Consider the following 13,233-nt stretch of genomic DNA (forward strand, 5'->3'; position numbering starts at 1 on the left):
TGTATACAAGCCTAGTCGCTCCAGTCTTTCAACATACAACAGTCCCACCATTCCGGGCATTGACCTAGTGAACCTACGCTGCACGCCCTCAATAGCACTTAGTGGCTTTCTCTGCGTCTTCTTCTTCTTGCGGATTGGATGGAGTATCGAAGAAAAGAAAGTATAAGAAAATAACTGCAGATGCTGGTACAAATCGAAGGTATTTATTTCACAAAATGCTGGAGTAACTCAGTGGGTCAGGCAGCATCTCAGGAGAGAAGGTGACGTTTCGGGTCGAAGAAGGGTCTCGACCCGAAACATCACCCATTCCTTCTCTCCCGAGATGCTGCCTGACCTGCTGAGTTACTCCAGCATTTTGAAGAAAAGAAAGAGTCATGTAATTTTTTTATTGGTCAAAAATATCATTCAGTAAAGGAGATGTACATTCAGTAAAATCTAATCAGGTGGACAGTGAAATGAGGCGTTGTCACCTTCCCCTTGGTTAACAATGATCCATTCTACATTTTCCTTTATCTTCGTCCCCATTGATCTCTTATGTCATTAGTGATAGGACCAGAATTAGGCCATTCGGCCCATCAAGTCTACTCCACCGTTCAATCATGGCTGATCTATCTCTCCCTCCTGACCCCATTCTCCTGCCTTCTCCCAATAACCCATGACACCGTACTAATCAAGAATCTATCTATCTCTGCCTTAAATATATCCACTGACTTGGCCTCCACTACCTTCTGTGGCAAATAATTCCACAGATTCACCACCCTCTGACTAAATAAATTCCTCCTCGTCTCCTTCCTAAAGGAACGTCCTTTTATTCTGAGGCTGTGGCCTCTGGTCCGAGCCTCCCCTATGACCCATATTAATCAAGAATCTATCAATCTCTGCCTTAAAAATGTCCAATATCTTGGTCTCCACAGCCTTCTGTAGCAAAGAATTCCACAGATTCACCACCCTCTGACTAAAGAAATCCCTCCTCATCTCCTTCCTAAAAGAACGTCCATTAATTCTGAGGCTGTGACCTCTGGTCCTGGACTCTCCCACTAGTGGAATCATCCTCTCCACATCCACTCTATCCAGGCCTTTCACTGTTCAGTAAGTTTCAATGAATTGTTTTCACTCCTTGCCCTTCCATATCTCTCGCCTCCCCCTCCCACGGCATCAGTCTGAAGAAGGGTCTCGACCCGAAACGTCACTCATTCCTTCTCTCCAGAGATGCTGCCTGTCCCGCTGAGTTACTCCAGCGTTTTGTGTCCATCCTCTGTGTAAACCAGCATCTGCAGCAGTTCCTTCCTACAAATAATGTATCGATTCAGCGGGTCTTTTTCCAGGGCCAATTTATCCATCTCTGTGTGAAGGAGTCTAAACGGGACACCAATATCATCAGGGGTACTGGGTCACAAGGATTGTTAAGGTTGGCACGGTGGCGCAGCAGTAGAGTTGCTGCCTCATTGCGCTAGAGACCCGGGTTCGATCCTGACTACGGGTGCTGTCTGTACCGAGTTTGTCCGTTCTCCCCATGACCTGCCTGGGTTTTCCCCGAGATCTTCGGTTCCCTCAGTCAGAGAGTGGTGAAGGTGTGGAATTCTCTGCCTCAGAAGGCAGTGGAGGCCAGTTCATTGGATGCTTTCAAGAGAGAGCTGGATAGAGCTCTTAAGGATAGCGGAGTGAGGGGATATGGGGAGAAGGCAGGAACGGGGTACTGATTGAGAGTGATCAGCCATGATCGCATTGAATGGCGGTGCTGGCTCGAAGGGCTGAATGGCCTACTCCTGCACCTATTGTCTATTGTCTATTGTCTCCCGCACTCAAAAGACGTACAGGTTTGTAAGTCAATTGGCGTCGGTATAAATGTAAATTGTCCCTTGTGCGTGTGTAGGGTAGTGTTAGTGTGTGGGGATCGCTGGTCGGCGCGGAGTCGGTGGGCCGAAGGGCCTGTTTCCGCGCTGTATATCTCCGAAGTGAACTATCAACAAAAATCCCTGCTAAAAGAGTCCTTTTCCGTTAACAGAAGATGGGGCCCAAAATGCTGGTGTAACTCAGCGGGATTAAAATCTAAACCTAGACTAAAATCAGCCTCTGTAGTTAAAGGTTGGCAGGGTGAGATTGTAAATCAACCCATATATTTACCAGGGAACATTACAAAGCCCAGCAGATTTTTATTCGCATCTGTTCCAAGGTTAAAGCCAATATTAGATAACACTTTATCCTCTCTCCAGCCGTTCAACTCTATTATTTCACTTTATTGGGGGGGCTGGGCTGGGCCTATCTGTCAACTACGACTGATTTTTATTGCTTTCTGACACTACAGATCAGTTCCCTGACAGCTTTAAGGGAATTTGACAGCTGTTGCTGGATATCTCTTTAATATATTGGAGTGTGCAATGTAATCAAAATTTAAGCCAATCTTGTATATAACAAGGTCATAAGTAGTGGGAGCAGAATTAGGCCTTCAGGTCTACTCCGCCGTTCAATCATGGCTGATCTATCTCTCCCTCCCAACCCCATTCTCCTGCCTTCTCCCCCATCACCCCCCTAACACCCATGCTAATCAAGAACCTATCTATCTCTGCCTTAAAAATATCCACTGACTTGGCCTTCTGTGGCAATGAATTCCACAGATTCACCACCCTCTGACTAAAGAAATTCATCCTCATCTCCTTCCTACAGGAACGTCCTTTCATATCATATATATACAGCCGGAAACAGGCCTTTTCGGCCCTCCAAGTCCGTGCCGCCCAGCGATCCCCGCACATTAACACTATCCTACACAATTTTTACATTTACCCAGCCAATTAACCTACATACCTGTACGTCTTTGGAGTGTGGGAGGAAACCGAAGATCTCGGAGAAAACCCACGCAGGTCACGGGGAGAACATACAAACTCCTTACAGTGCAGCACCCGTAGTCAGGATCGAACCTGAGTCTCCGGCGCTGCATTCGCTGTAAAGCAGCAACTCTACCGCTGCGCTACCGTGCCGCCCCGCTTTAATTCTGAGGCTGTGCCCTCTGGTCCTAGACTCTCCCACTAGTGGAAATATCCTCTCCACATCCACTCTATCCACGCCTTTAACTATTGGGTAAGTTTCGATATGATGAAAATGTCATCGAGGCAACTGTGGACATTGTACGGGCATGAATGCTGCCTGCAATCAGAGCCAGTTGTTGGCTCAAAGGTGTTTTATTCGTCTCGTGTGTAAACGCGCAGTGAGATTCCTCGCGCATATTTACACATGCGGGCCCCGCCATGTTTTTGGCGCCATTTCCAAAGCCCGGTCCGTCCCCCCGCTCGGTCTACTGGAGCGGCTCCCGATCCAGGCGAGCCCCAGGCTTCTGCAGGGCCTTCCTCCGCCCCCCTCGACCCACGAACCGACGCCCCTCCCCTCTCCATAAGCTGTGGAATTCTCTGCCGCAGAAGGAAGCGGAGGCCAGTTCACTGGATGTTTTTCAAGAGAGAGGTAGATTTAGCTCTTAGATCTAACGGAATCAAGGGATATGGGGAGAAAGCAGTAATGGAGTACTGATTGTGGATGATCAGCCGTGATCATATTGAATGGCGGTGCTGGCTCGAAGGGTCGAATGGCTTCCTCCTGCACCTATTTTTCAATGTTTCCATGTTTCTAAGTCTGTACAGCAGGACATTTATCCACCAAAAAAAGATAACAACTGAGGAAGTACAGATGTGAGATAGATTAATATGTTATATTGGCAATTTGAACTAATGTATTAATAAACACCTCCAACAGATTTTGGGACTTCCACGATACTGTATCTCTAAAGTAAACTAGATGTCTGGTCGTCTTTGTTAGACTGGATGCCCTATTTACACTAGTCCCACCTGCCCGCAATAATAAACCTAAACTGTGTGTAAATTAGGCTGAAATTTCTCTCTTTGATATCCAGAGGTTTTGAGTGGTGCCGCAGAAACCTTCATCTTCTCAAATTGAGCAGCTCTTTCAAGGAAAAATCTTTTCCTATTACTCAATTGAATGATTTTTACGCTTGTGGAGACTGTGATATTAGAGGGACGTTATTAATATGCTCTTTCGGGTAATGACGGGGATTGATTAAAATTGAACGATAAAAGGTTGCTCCATCGGTGAACAGAAGCATTGACAGTAGACCTGCTTTGTGTTGTGTTCTGCCGTGGGGTTGCCAACTTTCTCACTCCCAAATAAGGGACAAAAGGTGTCGTCACCGCCCCGCGCCCCACGTCACCTCACCCAGCCAACGGCCAGGTGGTCCCGCTCCAACAATGGCGGCCGCCCGGGCCGGGAGGCGGGTTGCTATGCAACCTCCGTTAGGCGAACACACTCGGCCCCGCTCCCCGAACACACTCCGTTAGCCTACGCTGTTTGGGCCTACAGTGGCCCACGGGCTTAGTGTCTGGGCCTACAACGTTCAGGCCTACACTGTCCGGGCCTACAGCACCCTCCCCCCCCCCCCCCCCCCCCCCCCCCCCCCGGGCCTAATACGGGACAAGGGCGGTCCCTTACGGGACAAACCAATTTAGCCCAAAATACGGGATGTCCCGGCTAATACGGGACAGTTGGCAACCCTAGTTCTGCCATGCTTCCCAATTCACCACAGGGCTGGACAGATTGCCCTGTGTTAAAGAGTCAGAGAGTGATACAGTGTGGAAACAGGCCCTTCGGCCCAACATGTCCGCCATTACCTGTCCGATCTATGTACCTGTTTAACTGTTTCTTAAACGTTGGGATAATCCCAGCCTCAACTACCTCCTCTGGCAGCTCGTTCGGTACACCCACCTAGATTCGAACACAAGTGCCCAAAAACGCAAGGACTGCAAATAATCAGGTCATTTTGACTAGTCGTCTTCTTGCCAATAAAACTGATGTTAATTAAGGTAGAGCACATTGAAAAATGAGGATGGAAATGTACTTACTGATAAATGGTTGGCAAAAGTTACAAAAAAACGGCCACTCAAACCTAAGCAAGAGATTTTGAAGAAAAAGTTTCATCACAGTATTACGTGCCTAAATGCAAACACAGTTATTGATCTTAGAAAAGACAATACAAAAATTATGAAACTATTATACAACATGCCTTAAGGACCCATGTGTGCTTCTATTTTTACAGAAAACCTTGCATTTATAAATTGTTTTTCATCACCTCTGGACATTCAAAAGCAAATTGACTACATTCAGAGTCATAGAGTGATAGAGTGTGGATACAGGCCCTTCGGCCAAACTTGCCCACACCGGCCAACACATCCCAGCTCCAGTAGTCTCACCTGCCTGCGTTTGGTCCATATCCCTCCAAACCTGTCCTATCCATGTACCTGTCTAACCGTTTCTTAAACGTTGGGATCGTCCCTGCCTCAACTACCTCCTCCGGCATCTCGTTCCACACACCCACCACCCTTTTGTGTGGTGAAATTGGCCCTTCAGATTCCTATTAAATCTTTTCCCCTTCACTTTAAACCCACGTCCTCTGGTCCTCGATTCACCTGCTCTGGGCAAGAGACTCTGTGCATCTACTCGATCTATTCCTCTCATGATTTTGTTGTTTTACATTTGAGCAGATGCATGTATGGGGACTACCTAATCAGCGCTCCATTAGCATGGTCACTTCTCGGGAATAATCATAGTCAGACACACTCAAGGCTAAGCCCGAAGATTAAAACACAAGGCGGGTCCCATATCTGAGGAAGGACGTGTAGGGTTTGGTGAGGGTCCAGAGGAGGTTTACATAGAAACATAGAAAATAGGTACAGGAGGAGGCCGTTCGGCCCTTCGAGCCAGCACCGCCATTCATTGTGATCATGGCTGATCGTCCCCAATCAATGCCCCGTGCCTGCCTTCTCCCTAGATTTACAAGAATGATCCCAGGAACGTATTCACAAAATGCTGGAGTAACTCAGCAGGTCAGGCAGCATCTCAGGAGAGAAGGAATGGGTGACGTTTCGGGTCGAGACCCTTCCACAGACTGATCTCAGGAATGAGTAGGTTAACCCAGGATGAGCCTTTGTCGGCACTGGGCCTGTACTCGCTGGAGTTTAGATGAATGAGGGGGGACCTCATTGAAACGTACAGAATAGTGAAAGGCCTGGATAGAGTGGATGTGGAGAGGATGTTTCCACTAGTGGGAGAGTCCAGGACCAGAGGGTCACAGCCTCGGAATTAAAGGACGCTCCTTTAGGAAGGAGATGAGGAGGAATTTCTTTAGTCGGAGGGTGGTGAATCTGTGAGATTCGTTGCTACAGACGGCTGTGGAGACCAAGGTATTGGACATTTTTAAGGCGGAGATTGATAGATTCTTGATTAGTACGGGTAACAGGGGTTATGGGGAGAAGGCAGGGGAATGGGGTTAGGTGGGAGAGATGGATCAGCCATGATTGAATGACGAAGTAGACTCGATGGGCCGAATGGCCTAATTCTGCTCCTATCACTTACGTGTGGTTCATTGCAAACTGGTGCTTTGTCAGAAACTGTGATTACGTACACATTGTTTAGCTGCCAATTTTTGAGGTGTTGAACTTTGGCCACAGAACACTGGCGGTAGTGTTACTGCCTCACAGCGCCAGAGACCCGGGTTCGATCCCGACCACGGATGCTGTCCGTACGGAGTTTGTACGTTCACCCTGTGACCTGCGTGGGTTTTCTCCGAGATCTTCGGTTTCCTCCCACGCTCCAAAGACGTGCAGGTCTGTAGGCTAATTGATTTGCTATAAATGAAACGACAATTGTCCCTGGTGCGTGTAGGATAGTGTCAATGTGCGGAGATCGCAGGTCGGCGCGGGCGCGGTGGGACGAAAGGCCTTTTTCAGTGCTGTATCTCAAAAAACGAAACAAAAATGGTGGATGAAGATTTTGATTCCAAATCATCTTTACGTGAATTATAAAGTAGGTGATTATACATTGCCATCTTATGGGCAAGTTTGGTATGAAATTATGACAGATCTCGATTGACTCGGCCATTAAGAATGTGAGCAATGAGCATTAAAATATTTTACTGTGAAACGCGTCACATGGGACCAAAAAGTGAGGGAAACCAAAAGTACAATTTGGAAATAGACGTGAAAAGCTGGAGTAACGCAGATCTTATCGAAACGTATAAGATTATTAAGGGGTTGGACACGTTAGAGGAAGGAAACATATTCCCAATGTTGGGGGAGTCCAGAACCAGGGGCCACAGTTTAAGAATAAGGGGTAGGCCATTTAGAACGGAGATGAGGAAAAACTTTTTCAGTCAGAGAGTTGTGAATCTGTGGAATTCTCTGCCTCAGAAGGCAGTGGGGGGCAATTCTCTGAATGCATTCAAGAGAGAGCTAGATAGAGCTCTTAAGGATAGCGGAGTCAGGGGGTATGGGGAGAAGGCAGGGACGGGGTACTGATTGAGAATGATCAGCCATGATCACATTGAATGGAGGTGCTGGCTCGAAGGGCCGAATGGCCTCCTCCTGCACCTATTGTCTATTGTCTATTGTCTATTGTCTATTGTCTATTGTCTATTGTCTATGGTCACACCCTCTAGTCCTGGCAACATCCTCGTAAATCTTTTCTGAACCCTTTCAAGCTTGACGATATTTTTCCGATAACAAGGTACAACTCTACAACTTAAATGATCCAAGTTGGTGCAGTAACCATGGCGATCCCTGTGCACTGCCTCAGGATAATCTACCCACCTCACACTCTTGTACTCAAGTACGATCGTGCCTGTGCAAAGTAAAAGAAATTCTAAACTTTGGACCTTAGAGACTTCAAGCTTTCGAGACGCAGTGCGGAAACAGGCCCTTCGGCCCACCAAGTGCGTGCTGACAGGCGATCGCACCAGCACTATCCTGCGCTCACGCACACGCACACTCACACGCACACGCACACGCACGCGCACGCGCACACGCACACACACGACAATTTTTGTACCACTTCCCGAAGCCAATTAACCTGTACGTCTTTGGAGTGTGGGAGGAAACTGGAGCACCCGGAGAAAACCCACGTGGTCATGGGGAGAACGTACAAACTCCGCACAGACAGCGCCTGTAGTCAGGATCGAACCAGGGTCTCTAACGCTGTCTGGCAGCAACTCTACCACTGCGCCGCCCCAAAGGCGAAAGGGGAAAGATTAAATAGGAAATTGAAGGACAATTCTTTAACTCAGAGGGCGCTAGGTGTGAGAATCTATGCTATTAGTTGATATAGATATTGATATTTTGCTGTTGTCTTAGCTAATATAAAATGTTATATTATATTATATATATTAATATAATATAATATAAAATATAATATTAATATAAAAATAAATAGATTCTCAGGTGTATGGAACAAACTGCCAGAGGAGGTGGTTGAGGCAGGGACTATCACAACATTTGGACAGATACGTGGGTAGGAGAGGTTTAGGTCATAAGTGAGAGGAGTAGAATTAGGCCATTCGGCCCATCAAGTCTACTCCACCATTCAATCATTGGCTGATCTGTCTCTCCCTCCTAACCCCATTATCCCGCCTTCTCCCCGAAACCTCTGACACCCGTCCTAATTAAGAATGTAGTGTTTAGAGGGATATGGGCCAAATGCAGGCAGGTGGGTTCGAGGGTGGATGGGGGCATCTTTGTCGGCGTGGGCAAGTTGGGCCAAAGGGCCCTGACTCTGAGGTCGCCATGACTCTGAGGTAATTGCCCAAGAAGGAAGAGGTCAAGAGGATCTGATCATCAGGAAGGTTGGCTCCGTCCTGGGGGCGGAGTTGGAGTTGGATTCACGGGAGGGAGTCTTGGAGGGGGAGGATGCTCCTCAAACTGCAGAGCATCCTAGACAATACAGCTCACCCCCTCCATGACGCACTGGTCAACCTGAGGAGCTCCTTCAGCAACAGACTGGTCCCACCGAGATGCAGCACAGAACGAACGCCACAGGAGATCCTTCTTCCCCGTGGCTATCAAACTGTACAACTCCTCCCCCTTCTGTCGTGGGGTAGACTGACTCCCACCCCCCCGCCTCTTCTCCCCCCCCTTCCCAATCTTTGCACATCCACAATCCTTTCCACTCGTCTCTTTAATTTCATGTCTCGGGTATCTTGTTGTGTTTTTATGACTGTTGGCAGATCAATTTCTCTCCTGGGATCAATGAAGTTCTATCATAGAAAATAGGTGCAGGAGGAGGCCATCTGGTCCTTCAAGCCAGCACCGCCATTCATTGTGATCATGGCCGATCATCCACAATCAGTAACCCGGGCCTGCCTTCTCCCCATATCCCTTGATTCCACTAGCCCCTAGAGCTCTATCTAACTGCTGTACGTATCGTACCGTACAGTATCGGAAGCGAGGTATTAGATCGGGGAGAGACATCGGCGATGGGATTGAAAGCGGAGCCTCGGGGGTCAGGCTTGGCAACAGCACGGCACATATAATGTACAGCAGCACTTAGTTCGGAAGCAAATGCAAATGGGCCCGATTCAAGGAGGCGCTGTGGTGAGTTACGCGATCCATCGGTACAAAGTGTGAGTGGGCCGGAGAGTGCCAGATCGTAGTTAGTGCAGAGGGTGTGAACGCGTGCAAAACAGTGCACACTGCCAGAGGATATACGTACAACACCAGCAAACTGTCGGTAGCAAAGAGAGCAAACTCAACGCTCGTATTTATCTCAAGAGGGCGGCGCCTAACGGCTGCGGCTCGCTGGCAGTCTGTTCGTCTTTTTTCCTTTTTTTTTGTTGTGTGTCGGTGTTGGGATGGTTTTTGTTTTTGTTTTTTGGCTGTGTATGTGTGGGGGGGTGGGGTGGGGGAAACCTTTCCTTTTTAGGTCTCTTCCTCACGGCGCGGGGCGCGGCTCGATCGCGGGGCCTTCCATCGCCCGCGGGGCCTTCCATCGCCCGGTGCGGCTCGGCCGCTGGACTTTACACCGCTGGTGCGGCTCGGCCGCGGGACCTAACATCGCCCGGCGTGGCTTGGCCGCTGGACTTTACATCGCTGGTGCGGCTCGGCTGCGAGACTTAACAGTGCCCGGCGCGGCTCGGCCGCGGGACTTAGCAGCGCACGGTACGGCCGCGGGGCCTTCCATCGCCCGGCTCGGTCACGGGACGTTTCAGCACCCGGTGCGGCTCGGCCGCGGGGCCTTCAATCGCCCGGCTCGGCCGTGGGACGTTTCAGCGCCCGGTGCGGCTCGGCCGCGGGGACTTCCATCCCCTTGCGGGGACTGTACGGGTCGGTCGGGGACGAGCTGTCTGTCCGTGGGCGTGGGGAAGAGAGTGGAAGTTTTGTTGCCTCCATCACAGTGAGGGGGTGTTTGGAGTCACTGTGATGGACGTTTGTGTTGGGGTCATGTGTCTTGTGTTCTTTTTTTTGTGTGTATGACTGCTATGTCATTTCGTTCGGTACCTCGGTACCGAATGACAAATAAAGCTCTGTATTCTGTATTGTGTAGTGAGATGGGGATATAATGGCGAGACTCTAGAAAGTGCTGGTCAGGCTGCATTTGGGATAGTAGTGATACAGCGTGGAAACAGGCCCTTCAGCCCAACTTGCCCACACCGACCAACAATTTCCCAGCTCCACTAGTCCCACCTGCCTGCGCTTGGTCCACATCCCTCCAAACCATTACTATCCATGTACCTGTCTAACTGTTTCTTAAATGGTGGGATAGTCCCAGCCTCAACTGCCTCCTCTGGCAGCTTGTTCCATACACCCACCACCCTCTGTGTGAAAAAGTTACCCCTCGGATTCCTATTATATCTTTCACCCTTCACCTTGAACCTATGTCCTCTGGTCCTCGATTCCCCAACTCTGGGCAAGAGACTCTGTGCGTCTACCCAATCTATTCCTCTCATGATTTTGTACACCTCTATAAGATCACCCCTCATCCTCCTGCGCTCCAAGGAATAGAGACCCAGCCTGCTCAACCTCTCGTGTAGGAAAGAACTGCAGATGTCTGAAGAAGGGTCTCGACCCGAAACATCACCCATTCCTTCTCTCCAGAGATGCTGCCTGTCCCGCTAAGTTACTCCAGCATTTTGTGATCTGCTCAACCTCTCTCTACAGCTCACACCCTCTAGTCCTGGCAACATCCTCGTAAATCTTTTCTGAACCCTTTCAAGCTTGGCAATATCTTTCCTGTAACATGGTGCCCTGAATTGGACACAATATTCCAAATGCGGTCTCATCAGCGTCTTATACAACTGCAACTGCGGCACGGTAGCGCAGCGGTAGAGTTGCTGCTTTACAGCGAATGCAGCGCCGGAGACTCAGGTTCGATCCTGACTACGGGTGCTGCACTGTAAGGAGTTTTGTACGTTCTCCCCGTGACTTGCGTGGGTTTTCTCCGAGATCTTCGGTTTCCTCCCACACTCCAAAGACGTACAGGTATGTAGGTTAATTGGCTGGGTTAATGTAAAAATTGTCCCTAGTGGGTGTAGGATAGTGTTAATGTACGGGGATCGCTGGCGGCACGGACTTGGAGGGCCGAAAAGGCCTGTTTCCGGCTGTGTATATATATGATATGATATGATATGATAACATGACCTCCCAACTTCTATACTCAATCCTCTGACAGATGAAGGCCAAAGTGCCAAAGGCCTTTTTGACCACCTTATCGACCTGCGTCTCGACATCCTCGTAAATCTTCTCTGAACCCTTTCCAGCTTGACAATATATTTCCTATAACAAGATGCCCAGAACTGAACACATTACTTTAAATGCGGCCTCACCAACGCCTTGTACAACTGCAACATGACCTCCCAACTTCTATACTCAATACTCTGGCTGATGGAGGCCAATGTGCCAAAAGCTTTTTTGACCACCCGATCTACCTGCGACTCAAACCTTCAGGGAACTATGCACCTGCACTCCTAGATCCCTCTGCTCTACAACACTACCCAGAGGCCTACCATTCACTGTGTAGGTCCTGCCCTTGTTTGACTTTCCAAAATGCAACACCTCACACTTCTCTGCATTAAATTCCATCAACCATTCCTCCGCCCACCCGGCCAATCGATCCAGATCCTGCTGCAATCGTTCACAACCATCTTCCCTATCTGCAAAACCACTAGCCTTTGTATCATCAGCAAACTTGCTCATCTTGCCCTCATCCAAATCATTGATGTAGATGACAAACAGTAACGGGCCCAGCGCCAAGCCCTGAGGCACACCACTAGTCACAGGCCTCCAGTCTGAGAAGCAACCTTCCACCATCACCCTCTGCTTCCTTCCATGGAGCCAATTTGCTATCTCTCCTTGGATCCCATGCGATCTAACCTTCCAGAGCAGCCTACCATGCGGAACCTTGTCGAACGCCTTACTGAAGTCCACGTACACAACATCTACAGCTCTGCCCTCATCGACCTTTTTGGTCAGGTCTTCAAAAAAATCAATCATATTTGTGAGACACGACCTCCCACGTACAAAACCACGCTGACTGCCCCTAATCAACCCTTGCCCATCCAAATGCCTGTCTCACCTATCACTCAGAATACTCTCCAGTAACTCACCAACTATAGATGTTAAGCTCACCGGCCTATAGTTCCCAGCATTTACCCTGCAGCCCTTCTTGAAACGTGGCACAACATTTCCCACCCTCCAGTCTTCCGGCACCTCTCCTGTATTTAAGGATGATTCGTAAAATTCAACCAGCGCCGCCGATGTGATGCTGAGGCTCTATAAGGCGCTGGTCAGGATTCCCTCTCCCTCTCCCCTCTCCCTCTCCCTCTCCCTCTCTCCCTCCCCCCTCTCCCTCTCTCCCTCTCCCCCCTCTCCCTCCTCTCCCTCCTCTCCCTCTCTCCCTCTCTCCCTCTCTCCCTCTCTCCCTCTCTCTCTCTCTCCCTCTCCCTCTATCTCCCCCCTCTCTCCCCCCTCTCTCTCCCCCGCTCTCACCCCCGCTCTCTCCCCCCCTCTCTCCCCTCTCTCTCCCCTCTCCTCCCCCCCTCTCTCTCCCCCCCTCTCTCCCCCTCTCTCCCCTCTCTCCCCCCCTCTCTACCCCTCTCTCTCCCTCTCCCAGCGCCAGTGAGATCTGTGCCTCTCCTCCACTCTCTTCCTCGGCCCCGTCTCCCTCTAACGCAGCGAAATAAGAACAAGCACAAGTGTAGTTGTGGTTGTTGTTGTTGTTCAGAAGGTCCCGCATGAGTGGAAGGGGAGCGAGGGGGGGAGTGGAAGGGGGAGAGGGGGAACGAAGGAAGGAGGGGGAGCGGTGGAGGGGGGAGGGAGGGGAGGGAGGGAGGAGGAGGAGAGAGGGGGGGAGTGAGATGGGGGAGGAGGGAGGGGAGAGGGGAAGGGAGGGAAGGAAGGAGGGGGGGGGGTT

At 49.8% G+C, this 13,233-nt stretch overlaps 1 protein-coding gene across 1 annotated transcript in view; it reads left to right on the top strand.

Annotated features, from left to right (window-relative positions):
* The first annotated feature begins 9,386 nt into the window (after positions 1-9,386).
* plcb1 (phospholipase C beta 1) overlaps positions 9,387-13,233 on the top strand; it is a 641,072-nt gene continuing 637,225 nt past the window's right edge. The window contains exon 1 of the mRNA XM_078405993.1: positions 9,387-9,419. Within this exon, the coding sequence (XP_078262119.1) occupies positions 9,387-9,419 (33 nt within the window). The remainder of the gene's footprint in view (positions 9,420-13,233) is intronic.

The sequence above is a fragment of the Rhinoraja longicauda genome, chromosome 9 (genome assembly GCF_053455715.1).
Source record: "Rhinoraja longicauda isolate Sanriku21f chromosome 9, sRhiLon1.1, whole genome shotgun sequence".
Taxonomy (NCBI): Eukaryota; Metazoa; Chordata; class Chondrichthyes; order Rajiformes; family Arhynchobatidae; genus Rhinoraja; species Rhinoraja longicauda.